General features: G+C 41.1%; 1 protein-coding gene across 2 annotated transcripts in view; it reads left to right on the top strand.

The window, feature by feature from the left end:
• The first annotated feature begins 566 nt into the window (after positions 1-566).
• Positions 567-18,879, top strand: part of LOC131085121 (transmembrane protein 263-like) — a 200,306-nt gene continuing 181,993 nt past the window's right edge. The window contains exons 1-2 of one of the 2 annotated variants that reach the window (XM_058026960.1): positions 567-707; positions 14,192-14,282. In XM_058026960.1, coding sequence (XP_057882943.1) covers positions 702-707; positions 14,192-14,282 — 97 coding nt within the window. In that variant the 5' untranslated portion in view covers positions 567-701. Of the gene's footprint in view, positions 708-882; positions 1,627-14,191; positions 14,283-18,879 lie in introns of those variants that run through there. The other variant, XM_058026959.1, reaches the window with a different exon arrangement.

Consider the following 18,879-nt stretch of genomic DNA (forward strand, 5'->3'; position numbering starts at 1 on the left):
ATTAAAAGGAATTTCTTTACAATTAGGGTGGTTAGACACCCGAACGGATTGACAAAGGAGGTGGTGGAGTCACCGTCCTTGGAGATAAACCTGGATGTGGCATTTAGTGGCATTGTCTAGCTGACGTGGGGCGCTCACGTTAGACTCAGTGATCTCATAGATCTTTTCCAACCTAATTGATTCTATTTGATTCTGTGAATGCCAGCAAGCCTGCAGTGAGGGCAGAGCTCGGAGAACTGGCTCCTCATCTTGGACTAACCAACGCTGCTGCTTCTATGTTTGACTTAAGGTTGAGGCAATTCATCTCCCTTCGCTGCATTCCCAGGAAATTGGAAGGGGCCGGCATGTCCCACAGGTGAAGCACTTCACCTGCCGTGTCAGGCAGCGGTGTTGCCTGGGGGATGTCTCGGTGCGGGCTGCGCGGAGCCTTGGCTCCGTTGTGCGGTGCCGGCTCCGAGCCCCCCGCAGCATCACCGTGAGCCCCGAGCCCCCCGCCAACATGGCGCCCCTGACCCCCGCGCTTCCTCTTCCGGCCGGGTTGCCATGGCGCTGCCCCCCGGCCCAGCCTCCCCCCGCCCGCCGGTGTGTGTTTACATCGGGCAGGAGGAGCCGGAGCCCCAGCGCCGGGGCAGACGGGCACGCAGCCGCCGGCCGCCCGCCCTCCCTGCATCCCCGCCGGGCGGTGCTCCGGGAGACGCGGCATGAAGGTGATGCTGGCGCTGTCCCCGGGGCGGGGGGTTCGGCCGGGCCGCGGCGGCTGCGGGGGGGCGAGGGGCGGGGGCCGGGCCCGGCGGTAACCGGTGGCGGGAGGTGGCGGCGGCCGTGCGCTCTCGTAACCAAGTACACAACTTCCAGAAGCTTCCAACTTCGCGGAGGATGCGGTGTCGCTTCTTGGGTCCGTCTCCCCGGAAAGAATCCCCCGTTCTCTCCATTAAAACCCGGCTCGTGTCCTACGGCGCTGAGACGGGAAGGGAATAGCGTGGGAGCCGGTGGAGGCTGCCTGCCCCGCTGCCCTTCCAGGCTGGTGTCTCCGCGGAGAAATTGCCCTCCTTCCTTCTCCGGGCCTCTTCCCTCATCCGCAGCACCTCGCGGGTTCGCTGCCCGGCCTGGGCTCCGTGCCGCGCTGTGCAGCCGGGCTGCCCCGGTGCTCACCTGTGCCGCTGCTCCCGCAGGCCCTTCCCTAAGCCCGGCGGGGATCGTCGCCTTTCTCCGTAGTTTGCTGTGGAAAACTGTTAGGATGGAGAATGTCTAACCTGAGCCGGTTATTGGTGTGGGTGCTGAGGCTGTCTGGACTATAGAAGTAGTAGTATATAACACTCAGATGTGAGGTTGTGTCTTCTGTTGTGTTGGTTAGGAGTCAGTAATGCTGTTGTATTGGTTTTTATTCACTTTATGTTGTCATATCTCTGTAATTTTTAGATGTGTGACTTTTAAAGAGGTTTTCTCTCATTAATCAGTCTGAAACTTGAGGCATGCCAGGCATTCCCCGTCGCCTGAATTTGTCTAGCAGTAAAATAAAAAATGTATTATCTAGGTTGTAAGCTCTTTGAGGCAGAAACTGAATACGTCTGTACCAATCCCGATGGAGAGATTTGGCTCAGGCCTTCCTCCCAGCCTCTGAGTCAAGTAAGTGTGTGTTAGAAGTTCATCAGCTTGTGCAGGTGTTGAGTTCTGGGAAGTGCATGTGTGGCAGTCACTGGGCTTAATAATTGTCTCTGGGCACTAGGGGCTCTTAACCATGGTATCTGCACAACTGGTGGGTGAAAGAAAAGGAGCAGCCTTTGCATACATGCAATAAATATATGTAAAAAGACCGTGACCTTCTGTGCAGTGTATATTTTGTTGTGCATTTGTACAAAGCCTGATAGTAAAATGTGTATTTTTTTCTTTCTCTCTGAGTGTTTCTTAGTTCCAATAGTGTAGGATAATAAAAAATATGTATTGAGAATGTTATTGATAAACAGCACTATGGATTTGGGTGATTTGTTGACTGTAAAACAGAAACCTCAGAGTGCTGTGTGAACGGTACATCCAGTTTGAGGTCAAAACTGAAAAGATTTCCTTCAGCTTCTGTTTTATTGCACTCAGAGTAAACAGCTGCTTATTCTTGCTAAGCCCATTACTTCTGCTGAATTCCTTTTTTGCCCCGCTAGAGTGGGGAAAGCTCATGGCTATTTAAGACAAGCTCATCCAAAATACAGCAAGATGTGAGTGGAATCATGTTCTGACTGCAAGGAAAATGAGTGTTTGGGGGAAAGGTATCTGTTTGTTTTTAACCAATCATTTTCGAGGTATAAGCACTGTGTAGAGCTTTTCACTAGAAAAGGGTTCACTTTTTTTCTCAGAGTGGGTAATTTCTTTCAGGGCACATTTCTTTCCATGTGTGCCACTTTTTGCTGTAGGAGTTGCTTCAAGTTTCTTCTGGGTAAGAACATTGCAGATGCATTATTTAAATTCTTAAGCTGAGGGTGGGGATAATTATCTTTTCATTTAACAAGTGGAACCCATTGAAATGTGCAGTATTTTCACCCCTTTAAAAGGGTGAGGAAAGGAGAAGTGAAGGGAAGGAGGACGTGTCTGTGTGATGTGAGTTGGATCTGAATCCCTTTTATGGGCCTGCTCATGAGTAGTTCAGTGTGACTTTAAAACAAATAAGTTTAAGGATTTGATCATTGCAGGGAAGACATCGAAACTAAGCTTTTCAAAAGTCATTGCATCAATTTCTCCCCTAGTTATTGTTATATCCTGGGAAATAGATTGGAGTTTGTGTGTTTCTGGCAGCGTTGGTTTTGGTGGTGAGCTCATTGATGCTGGTTAGCATGTTGCTGAGAAGGCAGAGCAGTCAAAAGAAAACAGGTTAGTGCTAGTATCAAAATGGTCTGCTTGCTTAGGGAAGGGAAGAAGCAGGCAAAGGGAAGTAAGTGGTAACATCAGGGGATGTTCTGTAGAAGTGATCCTTTCAGGATCCATTACTCATGCTGATCATTGCTGAGGAAACTGAAGCCTCATGTGGTTTATTTTTAAAACATTTAGTAACATCCTGTTGAAAAGATAGAGTGAAGTAAAGTAGTATGGCAAATCAATGCTTTAAAACTTGGTGTGGAAGCTGGACTGGATTTAGGATAGTCTTTATGTGTAGTTTATTTCTGTTCCCATGTCTTTTGAGCTGTGTCTGTGCTGAAGGATGGTTTCTCAGTGCTCTTCCAGGCTATGCAAAGTACAAAACTGGTTAAAGTCCCTTGTCCTGCTTTGTAGGACAGGAGTGAGAGGCAAGGTGCTCAGATTGTGTCAGGAAGTGGACCTTTTCTGTGTGTAGTAGTAAGTGATACCTTTTGAATATGTCAGTAAAGTTTGCTTTCCTTCAAGGGCAGATTGCCCTGATGGCAAGGAAATAGACCTTTTCAGGCTGCATTAGGAGCCTGGGTAAGGTGTCTGTCCTGTGGGGAGGGCAGTTCCATTTATTAGGGCAGTGGGGAGATAGGCAGGGATTTGGTCTAATTTCTGTCCCACAACATAGTATCTTTCCAGTATTCATCTCTTGTGGCTAAATGCTGGATTTCTTCAGTCTTAGGCAGCCCTGGAGAAGGTTCTTGTGCCCTTGCTAACAGAACCTCTTTGTGGTATATCTTCAGTGGGTGAATGAGGCATTGGGATGGTTCCTGGTATGGTTCTGCTGTGGTGACTGCTTCTAACACTGCTGCTGTCACTGGCCCAACCTAAATCCAAAACCAGAGACATGAAAGGCATTGAGAGTGGCGGGTCATATTGAAGTTCTTGTTTGTGAAAGTAAGCTCAGGATGTGATTTAAGTAGCTGGTCCCCTCTTTATTGAAAGGATTGTTCAAAGTAGAATGAGAGTTTATGGTGCTTTGGCATGGGCTCACAGTTAAGTTATATAGTTTGGGATATGACAAGTGTCATAAATGTGACATTTTACTTTGAGAAACTTAAAGCTATATTTAAGAGAAAGAATGTGAACTTACTGCCTATAGTTCTCTTTTTCTGATTGCCTGTGATAGTGAGTGTTGACAGATAAATTTTAGGGATCAGAATAAGGCAAGATATTTTGAAGATGCAGTATCAAATTTATGGAAAGCTCAAGTAAATATGTTTCTTGCTTGTGTTTACAGACAGCTCTGTTCCTTAAGGATGTCGTGGGTTGTTCTGTCAAAATGATATATATGTAATCTTTTTTTTTACATGTGTCCAATCTTGTTTAGCAGGCCTCTTTATAGTTGAAATGAAAAGTGCTTGGGAAAGGAACAGCTCATAAAAATAGGAGACAAGAGTTATTGCTTTCTATGAAGTTTGTAGTAATATTTTGTTTTCCTAGCATGTAGTCCTAAATGTGGTCTAGAAATGAGGAGGAGCATGAATGTAAGTGATAGAGTAAAAGTTACATAAAGGTACAGAGAATATGGAGTACATATTCTGTAGATAATTTTGATTGAAATATTTGCCTGTGATTGGTTACATCTGTTTTTCTTTATGGCTGAAACCTTGTAGTGGTTTTCTTTTTCAAATTTCAGCTGAATTTCAGAGAGATGGGAAAAAGTTGCATGCCTTAGAAGTTCTGGGCAAAGGTATATTCTTACATAGATGGGACAAATAGTAGAGCTCTTAAGTTTCTCCAAAAGAATGTTGTGATTGAACTTAGCAGGCGTCACAGAAGTGGCTTGTGCTGGTAAATCTTAGTCTTAGTATGTCTGCAGAGCTGCTCAAGGTCTACTGCATTTCTTGGGCTTTGATTCATTCTAAAAACATTTTGGAGGGAGAACCTTTGCACCTCACAGATCTTCAGAGTAGAAGGCAGCAGTTACCAAAAGCTATTGCTTCCTGAATTAATTCTTACTTGTGTGTTGCTTGTGTTCGTAATATCAAGTGTTTTTTCCATCTGACGGGTGTTTGGTTGCTGAGCGTAGTAACTCTGGTTGGAATCTCGTATGCAGCAAGTTGTGACCTTTCTTACTACTTCTTGGAGTGAGTTTGGGAGAAAAGCAGCTCTCTATGGAGTCTGAGATAAAGGGGGTGTTACTGCTGGCAGTGCTTCTAGCAATCAAATTTTGACTGTGCAGGCTAGGTGTGAAATTGCAGGGCTTAAAAGTACTAGAAGATGTAGCTTTTGTTCTGTAGAGTTAGTAAATATTTCATCTGAAACGTTTCTTCTTTAAAGCACTACAACAACTGCATAGAATGACAAGCAATACTGATCTTGAAAAGCTCTGATGTGAGTTCAAAACTCATTTGTAAGGAAGGAAATATTTAACTACCGAGCCATCAACAAAATAAATTTAAAAGTTGTGTGATAAATAAGTCATAATGCAATCTCCTTACTAATTACCAAATGCAGAAAATGCATTTTGAAATACCTAATGAAATAAGGACCAGGAGTGAGTTCTGTCCTGAATAAAATATTTTATATTTATTCTCAATTTCTAGCATCTAAAATTACTTTTGAATGTTTTGAAACAACTTTTTAACTTCAAATGGATTTGCAGCTTTTTTTTTTAGTCGAATTTTTAAAAAGGAAATTAAGATTTTTGGCAAGATGACTTGTGTTTAAAAGTCTTGCAGTGATGTCTCTTGTGACTCTTTTGGCGGAGAAGGCTCATATTTTTCAAGCTGTATATATGCTTATGTACTTTGAATTCAAGTCTTAAAGTAAAAATTCTGATGTTCTAGCTGTAAAAGCTCTCGAAAATTACTTAAATTTCAGCTCGTTAAAGCTAAAACAGTACTAGCGCACTTTCAAGGAAATAAATGCATGGAAATTGAGTCATATGAAACCACAGTTATAGAATTCTGCTTAATGCATCTTTCCATGAGGTTTTTGTTGTTGTTTTGTTTATTGTGACCCTACTGAGGATAGTGAAAAGGTTATTACATTATGAGTCTCTAGCATGGTTGAGAAAATCTTAATGACCTTTGTCATATATGCCTAAATTATTAGGCAAAGGACTTCTCATTTTTCAGACAAATTTCTCATGCTGTCTGTAGCTCCCTAGAGTGATACTTCCACCTCTTGTTAGGAAAATGGAGAATATTCTTTCTGTAGAGTGCATTATCTCATTTATTCAGGCAGACTAAAACTGGCATTAATCACTAAATCCATCTGTCAGGGACCAAACTGGAAAAGTACATTTATAGTATTTTATAGTAGAGTTATAATATAGTATAGTATAATATAGTGTAGTATGTTAGTTATTCTCTTTGGGCCAGGTCAGTACATGATCAAATGAAATGTGATTTGCTTGGTTTAGATTTTGAACACCACTCTTACATTCTTTCTGTGCTAACATTGATTTAGGAGGTGAAATCCAGATGGAAAATAAATGATCGATTGAGACAAAATTCAATACAATAATTAATTCAAAATCCAGAACTGTCTCGTCTACCACTGAGCAGACTGTACTGGCTGTTTGTTGTATAAATGGTGCTATCTATCCTGTACAAAATATGAACATGGAAAGTGTAAACCATCAGTTTTTACTGGCTTGTTGAATGGAGAATAGACCGTGGTGTCATTAGTACTCTTGAAAATTTATTTATGCCAAATAAACCCTAATTTGGATTACTGACAGTACAAAGTTGTTTTATTGCTGTAAAAATAGGATTTGACCGTTCTGCTGAGAATAGAACTCAATCTTAACTTGGCATTTGCAACATTAAATCTTGCTCTCATTGCCTCTCTCTACCAGTCCTGTTGTCAAGACAAAATTAAGTGTTAAAATCATAGCCTCCCTAATGTGTTTGTCCAAACTCAGAAAAGAGCAAGTAATCTAAGCAACTTTTCTATTCTTTGTTACAGAGTACTTTGAACAAAGTGCTACAATTTTACACTACTGTCATCCTCAGCACTTCTATTTCTGTACTTTCCTTTAGTGTTCCAGGGGATTTATAACTGCAACTGAAATTCCCCTTGGGTTGAAACCTGGCACAGAACCTCTCATTATAAGTGAACTTTGTTTTGCAAAATTAAAAGCAAAGCATCCATCAAGAGGCTTTCTTAAACATAGAGGAAAGCAAAAAAAAAAAATTTATGGTTGCTCATCAATTTTATTCCCACTGCAGGAAAAATCCAACTGACATTGGAAATCCCAGAGGTGTGGGTGTGCAATCAATAATGATGGCAGATTCAATGGAATGTTTCTATTGCATTTAGAAAACTTTAATTTAAAGTCTTAATTCCTTAAAGTGCTGAAAATTCATTGCCGAAGTAAAAGGTGCAGCTGCAAACTGCCTGACAAAAGTACAGTGATAGTTGTAAACTTGTTCCCAGTGCCTGAGCAGCAGAGAATAAGGTGATGGTTGGGTGGGTATGTGCTTCAGGTGAAGTACCTGTAGGTCCTCAGCTCCCTGGAAAAGGTTGTTGTCATGTTGAACTACCTACCCAGTGGTTGGTTGTTTAATTTTTATTTTTATTTAAACAACAGCCCCCTTTTTTTTTCTGTAGGAATTGAGACCTTATGTAATTTTGTAAAAAGCAGAAAGGGCATTGTGAGCCACAAGCCATTTTCAGATATGGAAGATGGAACAATTTAATTTGTTTAAACATGAAATATCCAATAAAATTTCTGAGAAACTTTATAACAGTGACTGGATAGAGGAGAGATCCCAAATTAACAGTGTCGTTAATGATGTCACTTTAGGAAAGCCTGATGAAGGTCAGTTTCTTTGTTACTGGGTCTGACAAACCCTTTGGCATCTGTGAACATTCAGCCCAGTCATAGCATGTATCATCTCTCATGCATTTGGAGAAGGTGAAGTTGGGATGAGAAGGGCTGGGGTTTTGATTTTGTGGTGTTAGGAAGGGGCAAAGTAGCTAATGTGCAGGAAACTGTGGGTTTTAGTCTCGTGGATTTGAAATAAGTATTCTTTAAACCTGATAACACAAATAGCCAATGCCTTCACTGGGGTACTTTAGCATCCCAAAGCACTTAACAAACTGTCCTGTGTTTGGGGAATACTTCACTTATTTCTTCACACAGAAAGAAACACTGAATCTTGTCATCCTTTAAGGGTGCATCTAATCTTTATGATTATCACTTGACATATATTTGATACTGTATAAAAAAGGCTGGGAAGCTTACAAGTGAAATCACAGATGTGGAGGTATGAAGCCTAGGCTGCCACGAATTTTCTTCTGCTTAATTGCTTTATTGGACTTGTGCCTACATAGAATACCAGGTCTGAAAGTCACTGTTAGGCAGGACAGAGGACATGTGATTTATGCTGGCAGTTGAGGATTTGCATAGAAAGAAGCAAGTCTGACATTCTGGCTCTTAAGGAGAGGCTTTAGGAGGAATGAGGCAGTTTCTTACAGTGGAAGAAGTAAGATTCTAGGCTCAAGTCCAGAATGTAAATGAAGAATATTGTCAGAAAGGAGAAACTGGAATAAAGTGTTTAGAAGCAAGAATGGGAATATGAAGGTTTAGATCAGGAAATAAATACTATTTTCACTTGAAAATGCACAGAGAAAGTAGTAGCTACAGCTGCAGATTTTAGAATTATTTCCAAAGTGTAGTGTCAACTGAGATAGTCAACTGCTGCTGAATCCATGACTGTGAGCTTTAGATTCCTCCAGCTTCTGTTCTGAAAGGGGGGAAAAGATTGCTTATAAGTTTGAGTATAATGGAGAAGAGTATTTACATGATGTATTTGCTTATGGTAGGGGATTTAAAAAAATTGTCTTTAGTGAGTAGAGTAGGAATGGTGAGAAGGAGCAGAGTTGTAAAATATGTGATTCTCTGTAGGGGGACAGAATATAAGAAAATAAAGATAGTATAGAAAGTAATCTTACCCCTGTGGAGTTGCAGCTGGGGTAATTATTAAAGATTGGGAGCAGGCCTGACTTTAACAGGCCACAGCTGTAGCCAATAAGAAGAAGAGTGTTATAAAAGAGTGGATTGGTTGGTTGGGGGAACTGGAGTCAGTTGGTTACTGTGAGAAGAAGAAAGAATCAGAGCTTGGAGGAGCTGCCTGAGAGAAACACCAAGGAGGTATGGAACTCTTGCACTAAGGAGACAACAATGTGGAGCCTTTGCAATATAATGACAACAGTTCTCTGAAGGGAATTTTTTGAAGTTATTTGTCCCAAACTTGTTCAATTTCATTAATAATTTTTCGCAAGATGTATAAATATATATTTTTATTTGATTGCCCTCCCTCACAGTTGCCTTTCTTGGACTTTGTTTTGGAGTTTTGTGTTTTGCTGCTCATTAACAAAATGAATTCCTGACTCGGTGAGCAGTCAACTGACAGACTTCAGTTTAAGATTATATACTGTAATTAATATAATGCCAAGTACAAAAGTAGAGTCTAAAAGGCCTAAAAGCGGTGATGGTGCAGGTAGGATTTTTGGGTGCTTTAAGATGACTCTTTAGAAAGCAGAGCCATACTCTGGCATTTGCAGTGACCAGTCTCATGTTGGTATTGACCTACGAGCAAAATGAGCTGACACTGATTGCTTGGTGTTGGGATTGCTCCTGTACTGTGTGGGTATTTTGAGTACTTATTGCTCTGCTCAGGTTGAGGTAGTATGGCTCTTTGTGTGATTGAGCATGCTGGTATCACTTGTTAGTACAAATGTGGTGATGAATGGAGCCCTTGGTTTCAGTGTCATAAACATAATTCTGTATCTTGTGGAAAATGCTGACTCTGAGTGGATAGGAACTTGCTTTCTGTCATGCATGCATTTACTACAGCACTTGTGAAATGTATAGCCTTTAAATGTACTGAAAATCTGAGCGTATAGCTGAACTTCTGGTCAGGATTATTCTCAAAATATTGTAGCCTGTGGAAGAGCATGAGGTACACTCTGAAATGCTTGTATGCAGTCTGTCACACTTGTTTAGTTCAGTACTGGCAGCCCTCTCTGTCCATAAGTACATAGCTTCTATGAAACACATTATAAATCCACAAACAATAATTTGCCAGGTCGCAGCAGTCCATAGCATTTGGGTTAAACTGCATTGTAAGGTCAGTAATGTAGTGTGATCAGAACAGGTGATGGTATGTTTCTCAGTTTCTGTGAGAATTCCTTTAGGATTGATGATTTGCTGAATTCATACAAAGCTTTTCAGCTTCCTTGAGAGTTCATTGAAAACTGTTGGCAGGAACAGAGTGAGCTACCTTGAAATCTCACATATTTAACTTCGTTTTTAGAAGAGTGGGTGTTGCCTCTGCTTGAGTTTACTTTTTCAGCTTGGAGATGGTGTTAAAATATGACAGAAAAATTGCCACTAAGCCTTAATGGTGCTCCTGGTCAAGCAGTCATCATGAAATTGTATGAAGTGCTTGCTTGTTGAGGGCAGGGACTGTCTTTGAAGAGCTAAGAGGTTTTTCTTAGTTATATATTCTTAGGCTCTGTGCCATAATCTAACTCTCTGTAATAGTACCTATTAAAGTTTGTGCTTCTCCAGTGGTTCTAGTGAGGAATGGAAACTCATTCCCAATTTAAGAGGCTATACAAACCCCAAATAATCGAAAGAATATTGTACAGTAATATCTGCTGATGTTCCTGAATCCTGTTGATACACCTTCCTGCATCCCAGATGCTCCTGAGGGAGTCAGAGCAGAAGCAATCTCTGTACAGTCCTTCTGCCACCACTGCAGCTCTGGAGGATTATTATTGAACCTGCAAGCCAATAACTTACACAGTTGTGTGCATCCCATTCCCCTACATGGATCCTTAAGAATGAAAAAAGGACATGTAACTGCTGCCTCATTCTTGAAACAATAGTGTAAAAAGAAACATTGAGACAAAGTTATTGGACTCAACCTTAGCATAGTTACAAACCTTCTCAGATGATAATTTCCTGGATATTTTTTTTTTGATTGCTATAGATGACTGTGCTGCCAGAGCTGTAGATATGGTAGATGTTCATTACCAAGCTTGCAGCAGGTCCAGTGAATTGAACTCAGCAGATGTAACTAAAAAAGCAATGGACATGCGAACACAAGAAAAAAGAGCTATTGGAAAGACAGTTTGTAGTCTTGTTAATGACACCTGTCAGTGTTTGAGCCTTAAATGTTACTTATGGATATGTATATGAGAACCCAGAGTTTCATCCTCTGTTAACTATTTCACATTTTCATTAGTGAATCTCAGTACCATGCACACTTGTTCACTGGCCTCAGTGATTAGACAGACATGCTGGAGTCTGATAAACTGATATTTACAAGACTACTTTCAGCAGCTCCCTGTATCATAGGTGTGATATGTCATACACAATCATATATTGTGATATCTTATCAGTGAACTGAGAACTGGAGTTACTCTGTAGAAAACATTTCTAACTTTATTTTAGCAATTAGGAAATCTCAAGATTTAATTTTTTCAAGAACTCTTTTGCAAGAAAATTTTCAAATTGGTGATTACCTGACATGTCCATGCTTCACTTTAGACTATTTTCCTTTTTAACATTAAGTTGAGGTGGGGGGGGGGGAAATTAAGTAGGTTTTTTTTGTTTGGGAAGAATTCTCAAAACCATAAAAGAAATGTGTGTTAAATACAGTTAAAATATGCTGTGTTATGATTAAGTGTTTTTGAGTAGTGAAAAAAAAATCCTCAAAAATTCTGGTCATTTCTGTTAGATATTCAGCGTGTTCTGTAGAACCAGTAGTCTTGTATTGAGCATTTTTCCTTTGTAGTATTCCAGTAGCAACTGTTAAAAGTTTTGAGTTGGAGGAAAATTGGTGATAGCAAACAATGTCTCAGCCATGGTGGTCTGTAATGAGCTGTTTTTTTCTCACAGCTGGATTTGTTAATACTAGCTTAGGTACAAGGCTGACCTTCAGCTAAGATAAATCTTTGTTTTGGAGTAAGTGTTGTCAGTGATATCCACCCTACTGGAACATTGTATTGCTCGTGAACACAAGCAGTAATAGTTCATATGCGAGGAAGACAAAAACATAATGCCACCACTCTCTTTGGGTAGCATTTTGCATCCTCTTTGTGTTTATGTAGTTGGCAACAACTGTAACCCAAAGGAGCACTACTTATCACTGGGAGAAGCTGCTGAGCAGGTTTGTCTCCTGGGAAACTGAGAATACTGACTATTCTGAAGAAGGGAAGACAAAGCTTTTCTTGCTGGCTTTTCCACAGTCCCTGGAAGTTGGATTGTCTCCTTGAGCAGCATATAGCTAGTATGTGCAGATAGGTCTTACTTGTTTTATGAAATTAAAGTATTGCTGTAATCCAGAAAGTACAGGCACAGGATTCATATTCACGACCTCTTTTAGTTTAGGAGTTCCATAGTTGTGGTTCAGAATGTTTCCAAGGCACATATTGGTGCCTCATATCTTACGTGTCCATATGTTTTATATGAAAAATAAATCTTCTGATCTGGTGTACTGCTGTAGCATCTCCTTCCTATTTTCTTTTCTCTCTGAGGCACTGATGGGTAGGAAAGAAGTGTTAATTCACAAATTGCCAGTTGGTGTAGAAACTTACTCAAATACATGCTTTATATTCAACTTGTTGCTCTTACCTAGAATTATTTACATGTTCTTAAGATCTTGACCACATGATTTAGTTGAAGTGAGGAGATGGTTGAATCTTGATGTTGATTACTGGCTCCTGGGATTATTTTTTTAAATTGGACTAAGGCAACTTACTACTTTGCCATCTGTACCATGTGGTAAACACTTTCTTTGCTTTCTGTGATGGCTGCTGCAAGGCATGACTTAATGTTTGAACTCTTCACTGACCAAAGCTGGGCACTGTTGATATTGTGTGTTTTTAAGCAAGGAGAAATCGGTAAATAGCTGAGGTAAAATTTGCATAGTCATGGATGGCAGAAATCCAGGTTCTGACCCTGGCCTCATCACAGTAGGCCTGTTCACTTCACCTGGTGGTCTCTTTTCTCCCTGCTATAAAACATGTGAAAAGTAAGGTGGTACTTTTTGTTTTCATGTCCATTTGGTTGAAAATAATGGGGAATGGATGAAAATGTGAGCTACTTGTGCAAAGGATGGAATTTGACAAGTGTGTTACTTTTCATAATGTGCGAATTGAGGAAACAGAGAAAGTAGCCAATGCTGTTGAGGTAACCTCTCAGTCACAGGGTATGGAAAGAATGAAACTAAATACTGCAGCTTTAGGACCATGAGCCCCTTTTCTTTGTGACTGAAAATAATATTTTGCAAGTTGTTGATGTACCAGCTGTACTTCTGTAACATTCCAGCTGTGTATGTTAGTACACATTTTCAGATAGTTCAGACTACAAACCCAGTCATGTTTTCAAAGTGCACAAAAGCTTCATTTCCTAATGACTGTTGAGTTTGTCATTTTACCCTTCACTGTACTAATATTGCAAAGAAAATTAGGCCTTTTTTAGGGGAGCCCTCTAGCTATGCCTAGTGTTTACTCTTCTGTAACTTAAAAAAAAGGTAAGTTGGGTGGAAGAAGATGGTGGGGTTTTTTTTTCCTGTGATAGTTTGAAACTGAAAAAGCAACTACACTTTTGTAGCTCCACATGTCATGAAAATATTGTGTGTGTAAAGCTAGTTCAGCTGCAAGTCTTTTTAACTCTGCTCATGTCCTTCCAGCAGTAACATTGCAGGCTCTTTACAGAATCAAAAAGGCTGGAACATGGAAATGCGAAACCTGGGAGGGTAGCCCAGTAGTTTTTCAGGAATGGTTAGTTTGGCATATTACACTTGGAGGCATAAATGGATGTGTTGAGCTTGTAGGGGAAAACTCCACAGTCAGTGGACCTGCATAGGTTAGAAGATTGCAAACCAGTTTGCTTTGCTTTCCTTTGAAACAAATGACATTTCAGAATCTAGTCTTGATAAAACAGAGAAGGTTTTTTTTCCTGAAAATTCCAGTTGATGGTGGGTTTGCTGCTATCCTTGATAAATGGAAATTTTAATGTATTACTGCATTATGTGTTTTGGAAATAGTAATTTAGAAATTGTGCTTCACTGGTTTTCAGGCAGTTGAGAAATTCAGACCCTTGTAATTTCATGTGCTGTTGTGAAAAGTCTTTTTTTTTTTTTAATGTTTTTTTTAAGTTTCTCTTTTCTGTATTTTGACTGCAAACAAATCTCCCAGCTTTTTTTCTCATCAGCTAAAGTGAGCTCCTTGTGTCCTTACTGGCTGGCATATTCTCTAGTCCTCTAACCATTTTTGTGGTTCCTGTCTGAACTTTCTGCAATTTACCACCTCTTGCTATTCTGTTCTGCAGGGCCCTAGCTTAGAAACACAGATGGTGGATGATGAAACTGAGCCTGCAAGTGAAGAATTGCCTCCTCATCTGCGGGAAGAGCCTCCCGAAGGTACAGTGCTGGCACTCAATGTAAACTCTTTGCAATCAATTGAAGAAAATGTTCTGGCCAAGAAGTCTGATTTATCTGTCTGACTTGAACCGCTATCTGCCTGTTTTCTGAGAGGGGTAAAGCTTTGTCAGAGCTGACAGTTTAGCCAACCTCCCAGCCAGAGGTCTAGCCAGCCCCTAAGCCTTCTTTTGCATTCAGAGGAAGGCTGCTGAGGTGCAGACACAGTTCTGCATTCTCTTTAACAATACAGCTTCTGATTAAAATTGTCCTGCTTGATCATCCTGTCATCAGGCTTAGGAATAAAATGCTTCCTCTACTGTCTTATTTGTGATGTTTTGTGTCTTCATTAGGGGAGACTTCCTAAGCAGTCCTCTTTTCTCTCTTTACCTCTCTCTGCAGCATCCTGCTATTGAAATTGTCCCCAGCAGAGACTTGTCAAAGTTAGGTATTCTAGTGATTTCGTTTCTTTTCATGGTCTCTCTTGGAAGCCAGTTTAGCCATCTGAGGAGGAGGCAATGAAATGCTGTCTGTCAGCAGGAGGCTCAAAGATGCCAATTTTAATTAAAAACCTTGTTTGTGATGACATGCCCTGGATTTATACAGGGAACAGATTTTTTTTTTCCCCACTGTGCAAAAGTCACAGACATTGAATATATGCAGAAAATAGGTGTTGCTTTCTTTTGAATAGAAGCTGCTAACATTGCTGCAAGTGATGATACATCCTGAGCTTTGTCTTCAGTTCATTGGCTTCTAAAACACAATCACTCATAATCACTGTGGATGGCTTAAACGACCCAGAGAGTGCTGAGATTCTTATTAGCAACTTACTGTTAAAATACCATGACATGTCTCTGGGAAACATAAATGTGTTTTATATTTTTCCTTTAAGAGAAAAAGATGCTGATACAACATTAATACTGACAGCCATTCTTAAAGGGAATATGAGCCAAGTGGATGGTTTTAGGAAGTTGCTGCTCCCATCCCGTCTTGTTGAGCATTCTGTTAAAGTTTTCTTATTAAGTTGTAATTTCTTGTTCTGCCATTTCATATACTTTGTGTTCATAATTACAGTATATAGAGGTAAGTGAAAGGTAAGTTTCTTTTGCAGCTCTTATAAAGCCAGAAGTAAATAAACGTGGAGAATGTTGTGATTATTCTATAAATACTTGGAGGATATAATATTAATATTCCCTTCCCCTCCTTACTTTGTAAGCAATGCCAAGTCAGGATGTAATGACAGTTCATTGAAGTAAGAATTCTGGTCACTAGCTGAAGCTGATGATTACATGAGCCTGGAGACTATATCCTGGAATGTAAAACCTATCTTGTCTTATCAGTTTATCAGGAATAGGCTTAGATTTTGGACTGTGGCTTTTACTTGTATAATCAAAAGAGGTTTTTTCAATGTGGCTCAGTATTTTTCAAACTAACTTTTTAACATGAAAGCAAGTTCTTCTGCCTGCGACTCTGCTGGTTTGAATGGCAATGAAATATGTTGGTGTTAACATTCTACTTCTGTGACTTATTGGATGGTCTGGGAGAAGTATGTGGTCTGGATATGCCCACTTTGCTGGTGTGACGAAAAAGAACTGTAGCAGTTGAGCTGATTTGATTAAGTGATGACACAGTAGATAGTCTGAGCTCAGTATGTACCTTTTGAATTTACAATGACCTCAAGAGTAGCAAAATAGGAGGGATGTTGAAAGTGCAACTGAAACTAGAGTCTGTTTGGCAGAAGTGGAAAGTTTGTCCTGAAGGAGAGCAATCAGGATTATGCTGTATTTATAGCTGACTTTGGATATTGGTGGAGTTGAGTAACAGAAGTGTTCCTTAGAAGCTGCTGTCTGCCAACACAGACCTACCAGAATCACTGTAAAGAACATGTAGTTGCAGGAATCATTGCAAATACCTCATGGAAAAAAAACCTCTGAAGTCCTTTGACTTAAATACCATTCAGGGTACTATCTTATCTTTGCTGCTCTTCAGATTTCTTATTTCTTCTGACAGCACTTTCCTAGTTAAATCAGATGCTTTGCAATACATAAAACAGTGTTGTTGTGACTATGCAGTCTTGTTTCCTGGGATCTGTGAATTGGAGACCATGTCTGCTTGCCTTCTGGTAATGAGTGCATAAGGGACGGAAGGTTCTCCAGAGTCTCTGTCTAGCACTGAACCATTTTTTTCCCCAGATGGCATCATAGTAACTTCATTTCCCATCTTGCACAGCATATCTACTGCCCTTCTGAAAGGAGAGGGATTGGAAGCACTGTTCTATGTACATACTGCAATAAAATAAGTTTCCCCTTCATGGACTGTCATATTTTTAAACAGTGCTGCATAACAGCCTTCTACAAATAATGGGACAATTTTACATGTCCATCATGTAACTAAATGGAGTACATAACTAAATGGAGAAGGTGTCTATGTGGGTAACAACTGGTATGGAATGGCAGACGTTGGTCCCAAGTGCAGTGTGGCAGCCTGGCAGCATTTGAGGCAAGAGACATGCCAAAGCAGGGCTGCTATCTGTGTGTCATCTGAATCTCATTGTTTTGCTGCTGTTAAACTTAACTTTTTTTTTTTTTTTTTTTTTTTTTTTTTTTTTTTTTTTTTTTTTTTTTTAATTAAACTAAGTTAGAGTAACTGAGTTAGAAGTACAGCTCCTGCCGGATCCCGTGCATGGCATCGGATGCCCCAAGGGGCTTTTCGAAAGCTCGGTGGCGAGGTTGCGTTCGCGGGGCGGCGCGGCCGCGCGGGGGCGCTGCAGGCCCGGCCATGCAGGAAGGGCTCAGCGCTGTCCGCTCCTCTCCCCGAGCTGGCAGGAAGGGCTCCGCGCTGTCCGCTCCTCTCCCCGAGCTGGCAGGAAGGGCTCAGCGCTGTCCGCTCCTCTCCCCGAGCTGGCAGGAAGGGCTCAGCGCTGTCCGCTCCTCTCCCCGAGCTGGCAGGAAGGGCTCCGCGCTGTCCGCTCCTCTCCCCGAGCTGGCAGGAAGGGCTCAGCGCTGTCCGCTCCTCTCCCCGAGCTGGCAGGAAGGGCTCCGCGCTGTCCGCTCCTCTCCCCGAGCTGGCAGGAAGGGCTCAGCGCTGTCCGCTCCTCTCCCCGAGCTGGCAGGAAGGGCTCAGCGCTGTCCGCTCCTCTCCCCGAGCTGCTGCTGTGCGCTGTCAAAGGGGAAGCTCCCACACTCTGCCGCAGGAAGGCTGTTTATGCCCTAGCGATACTTTATCTCTTGACATCGTGATCCATCTGCCAAATTCACGGGGGTTTTTTATTCTCCCTTCATCTTTAGTATCTCTGTGATCCTTGTGACATACTTTTTTTTTATCCCCTCATGTGAAAGGGAGGCACAGGGGAGCAGTAGCAATTAGCATCTGGAGTGCTGGTGTGCTTGGCACTTCACAGAGCAGGCTCTGTAGGGCTGGTTTGTCATCAGCAGCCGGTGAAGGGCAGTGGGCTCTGCAGAGGAGCACACTGCTCTAAATGGTATGAACTGCTTCCTTCTTTGCAAGAAATTCACCGTGGTTTATCTGTGCTGCCACACGTCTGAGCTACTTTCATGTAGATTTTGTGTGATCTTGAATGTTAAAATGGAAGTGTGATTGCAGTGAGAGAACTGGATTTACTTACTCAATTACAGCCACACCTTGCTGTATCTGTTGCTTCTTTATTCTCCACTTCAGAGTTCTGTTGCTGATCATATAATACAGTGCAGTGTTAATTGATATGATCACTTCACTTTTCTGTCCTTTTCCATTGAATTAATCAAGAAAAGTGGTAGCAATGAAATCTGGTGGTGATTAAATCTTCTGTGACATTCTCCATTAGGATATCTCAGTATATTCTTTGCTGCATATATCTCCTATTTATTACACTAATTTTTGTGGGAAAAGTAGCTTTACTCTGTCAAACTGCTAAAAACTATGCATTTCAGGAGTGTCTGTTTGTTGATACTGGGGCATGGCTGTAGTTTGTTTTGGCCTTGATGCATATACTGAAGCTCATTTCAAGGTGGTATGGTCTAGTTGCAAAGCTATGCCACTGATTAACAGTGATAGTCCCTGTTGGGAGTTTACAGACCAGTGTGTTTTCTTCCATGGCCTTTAAGTACTAAGCATGAAGATTTTATCAGCCAACTTACTATGATCAGTTTGGCAATAAGCCTGAGTCTTGTGTCTGAACTGTCTGCTACCCCTTCTGTAGTTTTCAGACTCAGCAGAGATGTTCCATTTTTGTTGGAGATTAGGCCTTGTGGAGTAAAGTTTTATTAAAAGCAATGGGTCTTAGCAGCTCTGCAGTATATAACAGATCTTGGGAAATTTCATTTCCAAATAACTGTGGTGTTCTTAATTCAAATTGTTTTACACTTGCTGTGGGTGAAGAATACACAGAGATAGTTACTGTAAATCAGATGATTTGCAGGAGTTTAGAACCTAGTATCTTGTGTGAGCCTTATAATCTGCCTCCATGGATGCATGTAGTCTTTGCTGTTTTGTATCTTCTGCAGGATAAATCTATATTGCATGCTTGTGTGGGAAGCTTTAGGACTCCTTATCCACAGTTTGAGAATCTCCAATCTAAAGAATCTGAGAGTTTTGTGGGTTG

The sequence above is a fragment of the Melospiza georgiana genome, chromosome 6 (assembly GCF_028018845.1).
Source record: "Melospiza georgiana isolate bMelGeo1 chromosome 6, bMelGeo1.pri, whole genome shotgun sequence".
Lineage (NCBI taxonomy): Eukaryota > Metazoa > Chordata > Aves > Passeriformes > Passerellidae > Melospiza > Melospiza georgiana.